General features: G+C 33.8%; 2 protein-coding genes across 3 annotated transcripts in view; one reads left to right on the top strand and one right to left on the bottom strand.

Annotated features, from left to right (window-relative positions):
* The window catches only part of LOC109539627 (adenosine receptor A2b), a 26,838-nt gene that overhangs the window by 2,877 nt on the left and 19,072 nt on the right, over nt 1-4,889 (bottom strand). The window lies entirely within an intron of this gene.
* The window catches only part of LOC109541104 (tubulin beta chain), a gene marked incomplete at its 5' end in the record, with an annotated part of 8,443 nt that continues 5,783 nt past the window's right edge, over nt 2,230-4,889 (top strand). Inside the window, 3 exon segments of the mRNA XM_048667011.1 lie at nt 2,230-2,426; nt 2,507-2,697; nt 2,889-3,033. Of these exon segments, the coding sequence (XP_048522968.1) occupies nt 2,370-2,426; nt 2,507-2,697; nt 2,889-3,033 (393 nt within the window).

The raw sequence follows: 4,889 nt of genomic DNA on the forward strand, positions 1-4,889 counted from the left end.
GGCTTCAATTGGATGGAGCTCCGCCTCATTATCACTGCGAAGTTCGGCAATTTTTAAATGACAACTTTCAAAACAGGTGGATTGGCAGAAATGGGTTTCAAAATTGCCTCCCCAGATCTCCGGCCTTAACTCCACTAGATTTATTTTTGTGGGTACATAAAAGGTATTGTCTACCATACGCTTCCGACAACTTCACACGATATGAAATCACGCATAAGAGACGCTTTTAAAACTGTAACTCCGCAAATGTTGTCCAGAGTTAGCAGTGGTTTTGAAAAAATAATTTACAAGTGCCTGAAAATGGACCGTCAACATTTCAAACATTTGTTATAAAGAATTTGCCTTTGTTTTATGTTATTGTTGATATGTTATTTAACCTTTTAATAAAAAAAAAACACCAAATGGTGCACAGAACCATTATTTGGTGTATTTTGTAAAAAGGCAAAAACTTAGTCATCAACATCATAGTACCATTCGATAGGTAATTAAAAATTGCATTTCCTGGTAAGCTAAAAAATATAGGGTTGTATTTAAATTAATCAAGTTATAGCCACTTATTTGATTAGTTTAAATTTGTGGACACCCTGTATGAAATGGCAAGTTTATTATCATTGGGATATAAAATATGATTTCTTGTTACACCAAACTACGAATTACATTTACATCACTTAAATAATTCTAAAGAATTTGACACATGAAAATAATATTAAATTTTGATAAAATTGGAATTATTTAATAAGCCTTTAGATTTAGACATTATAAATCTTATTAAAACAAACACTTATTTTGATTAGAGAATCCAAAAATGCAATAATATTTGGGTATGTCATTTAGAAAAACACAACTTTGATACTTTTAGGGCTTTTGGGACACTCGGTACATTACAAAAATATTTTTAAAATGTGCTCCAATGATAGGCGTCTGTGGATTCATCGAATAATACTTTGCAAAAAACAAACGGGCTAGCCGCAAACGTCCGTGCCGTATAGCGTGAATAACCCTGTACAACGTGAACATTTAGTCAAATACCGGAGTTTTTAACTGAGGCGTCTCTATTTAACGTATAAAAATTGAAGTCGGGAGGTTGAAAATTAAGTCGATTTTCATCGATCTGATAAGTCAGACAAATTTAAGGTTTCAAGAAGGCAAAGATCTAAAAGAACGTTGATTTTTACAAATCATGAGTTTGTGTAAATTTTAAATCTGTTGATGGCGTTGTTGTCTCGCCGAAACGTAATGAAATAAACTACGTTTCAAAATTTTTACTTCACACTTTAACTGAGACCCAGGAAAGATAAGAATATCATAACAAGTACACGCAGTCAGGAAAATAAATCAGTTGAACATATAATTGATAAATGGCCCTTAAAATAAATCTAAAATCATGTAGAAAAAGTCATCAACATTTTCCCAGCAACGGAACTGAGTTACTACGTCGGAGCGTTGGGTTAGCGCACCAAGGTATTTGCGTAGCACTGCGCCAACTCCTAAAAATTCATTGGGTTACCCAGGCCTAAGTTCTGGTGATCTGGGTGGCCTGGCCATTGGTCCAATTCCGTTTACCCCACTTAATTTATTTCATTCATCCCCAGCCGGCCAATCGAACGTAGCCAATTGCGTTGGCGGACTCGTCTTTATCTGTGGGCGGAGGTGATCTTTCTTTTTAACTGGCGCGATTTTCCCAATAATTGGTTCAGGTACGGAAAAAATTAAAATATTAGATGAAATAGTTTGAGCAATTCGTAGAGTTTTCGTTGATGAGAAACATCACAGATTGATTTGATTGATCACAATTGATTGACAATGTTTTTAATTTTCACTTGAAAACGTTGAGTTGTACAGAGAAATGCGATTCTCTATCCCCTAAACTTTCCGCTTTGCAAACTGGACCACCCTGAAAATAGTTTACTGTGTTCGAAAAATAATAAAATCTTTATAAATGAAAAAAAATTCTAAATATATACATAATACAAATACAACTATTTTTACGCTCGAAAACACGTGCCGAATCTAATAGGGCAACAACAGAGCAAATAAAGAAGCAGAATTTCCTCGTGTTTACGGCCTAAAAATCCTGCCCTAATTGGACCACCCACGATGGGACATCAGATTAAACCTTTAATATTATCTGTTTAGCTCGGACGTATTGAAATTAGCTTTTCTGTATCCGCTTCTCTGTATTGTCGCGCTTATGCAGCTTTAGGTATTTTCGACGCATATATTTCGCGACTATAAAAACTCAGTTTAAGATCGAAATCCTTACTGACCATCCTGTATATTTGCAAAAAAACGTTGTCAAATTCAAGTGACATCAACAAAAAAAGAGTAAAAATTAAAAACTATAAAAATTCCAGTGAAACTGCATCAATATGCGAGAAATAGTGCACATTCAAATCGGCCAGGCAGGCAACAACATCGGGAACAAAGTGCGTAATACGATATCTTACAGTCTTTGGATATATAAGAGCTTTAAAAAAAAACTGAAAAGATCGTTTGACTCTTCCAGTTTTGGGAAGTTGTATCTGATGAACATGGAGTGGACCCAACAGGGCACTGGCACGGAGACTCCGATTTGCAGCTGGAAAGAATCAATGTCTACTATAATGAAGCTGCTGGTGGTCGATTCGTACCAAGAGCCGTCTTGGTCGATCTGGAGGCCAGTACGATGGATAATGTCAGATCTGGGCCATTTGGAAGGTACTGAGACCAAATACCACTCGTTTATAAAACTCATATCCCAAAAAAGTTCGTAAAGGAAACACGATGATAATACAACAAGCACACATGCATGAGGCTGCAAAGAACATTTCTTAAGGGCAAACTAAAATCAATAGACCAAACACAACGCTGGATAAATAACTTAGTTTGAAGCTTGTGTGAAATTTTAGGCTTTTTAGTCCAGATTCGTTCGTTTTTGGGCAAGGTGGTGCGGGTAATAACTGGGCTAAAGGAATGTACACCGAAGGTGCCGAGTTGGCAGACAGTGTTCTGGACGTTGTACGGAAAGAAGCTGAAGGCTGCGATTTACTCCAAGTAAGAACAGGCTGTAAAAGGGCAAACAACGTAACTAACCCTTTGGTAGACTAAAAATAGCGGCACGTTTTCATGGCTAATCAACGATGCCGCTTTATTTTATCACCTCGAGTTGATTGCATATTCATCAAATAATGGAGGGTAATTGATGATTACCATCCATTTAAAAGGCTGAATAGTAAAGGAATTAAAACGTATTCAAATTATGTCCATATAATTGTTTCGTAACTATTCTAGACGATGGTTAAATTTTTTATTGGTTTTTCTTACACGTAACACAAATATCATTACTAACACAGCTAAATTATATGCTAAAAAAGTTATATATACATTGAGTTCTACTATACTTTAACGAATTATTCTTCTTTAACTAATTAATGGGTATTTTCGCAGATGAAGAGCAGTATAAACGTTCAATGATGTATAGCTGTGTTTATTGGCTATTCGTTTGTGCATGGATTTTATAAAGTAAACCAAAATTATATTATTTAGAAATCTTGTTATGATATTGAGCTAACGACCATTATTTTTATTTTTTACGATAAAACATTACTTTTTAATTATTTTACAATGGAATTTTCAGTGTAATATCTAGTCATTTGATCTGATCGAAGTAGGTTTCCTAATGCTTTCAACTTTACTTAAAAACTTTTGCCATTAAGTGTTAAAATTCGGAATGATTTCTGTTCCACTTCAATTAGGAATATTCGCTTTTTAATTGGATTTAGTTGGATCATATTTTGAATTGAATGGTTGGGAAAATCCAGAAATTTCGCTTGCTAATTTGTCTCACGTTTACATACAAATTTTTTCTTAATTAATTTTATGATGAAGTTCTCGCTTTCAGTAAATATCGCAAACGCCAGCCAACATTGTAATAATCTCTCCTAATGCCTATGTCGAACTTTATCCCTTATGTTGCATCATATAGCACAATAAAATGCAGTGGGTTTTATTTTAAAAATAGTTGTTGAGAAAATATTATTTCTCTCTGCGGATTCCAATTATTTGCATTGCATTTTTGCCATTCTTTTTCATATTCCACAACAACAATAATTTTCAGTGAGATCATGACAGAATGTGTCTTAATTAAAAATTAACTTGAAGTGGAGAGAACAATTAAGCCATAACTAAAAAGAATTGAAGCTCCAAGAAAATTTCATGTCAATATTGCTTTCTGTTTAATTCTTTAGATAATTTTCTGTTTTTTAGGAATATTTTTAAATAAAGATTAGTATTCATTTTCTAGATGCATGAGATAGATCGGAGCGAAACATACACCCTTAATATCTTTCTTGTACTCGAAAATATGAAAACTCGGAAAGGCCCGCTAATTTTATTTGTAAGGGGGACATTTTAAATGAATATTTTCGGTTTTCGGATTTGGAAAAAACCTTAATGGTTTTCGGGGAAAGACGGGAGAAATTTATTTTCGTTTTGGTACCGAATTCGACGCTAAAAACGTTTTTGTAAAATTTTTACAAAGCTATAAATTTATCTTGTAATTTTTCGCGTAAAAGTCCTCCAGATCGTCAATATTTTTAAGTGAAACTCTACAAAATAGAACGGTTTTGAGTAGAAAGGAAAGCAAAAAAAATTCGGTCAAAACTAAAAAAAACACATTTTTTAACAAATTCTCGGTATTCAGCGGAATCAGAACTCAAATCTCTTCAGACGAGATTTCCAAATAATCTCACTTTCGCTTATTCGGTTCGTTTTTGACAGAAAATTATTTAATTTTTGTTCCAAATTCGAAGCTGGAAAGGGATTTCAAAACTTTTTGCAAAGCGGCAAAGAATTCGAAATTTATTTTATAATTTTTTGCGGAAAATACCTTTACATTGTCAGCATTTTTA

This window comes from Dendroctonus ponderosae, unplaced genomic scaffold (genome assembly GCF_020466585.1).
Source record: "Dendroctonus ponderosae isolate FM_Combo_2020 unplaced genomic scaffold, Dpon_F_20191213v2 Dpon_F_20191213_5, whole genome shotgun sequence".
NCBI classification, from domain to species: Eukaryota; Metazoa; Arthropoda; class Insecta; order Coleoptera; family Curculionidae; genus Dendroctonus; species Dendroctonus ponderosae.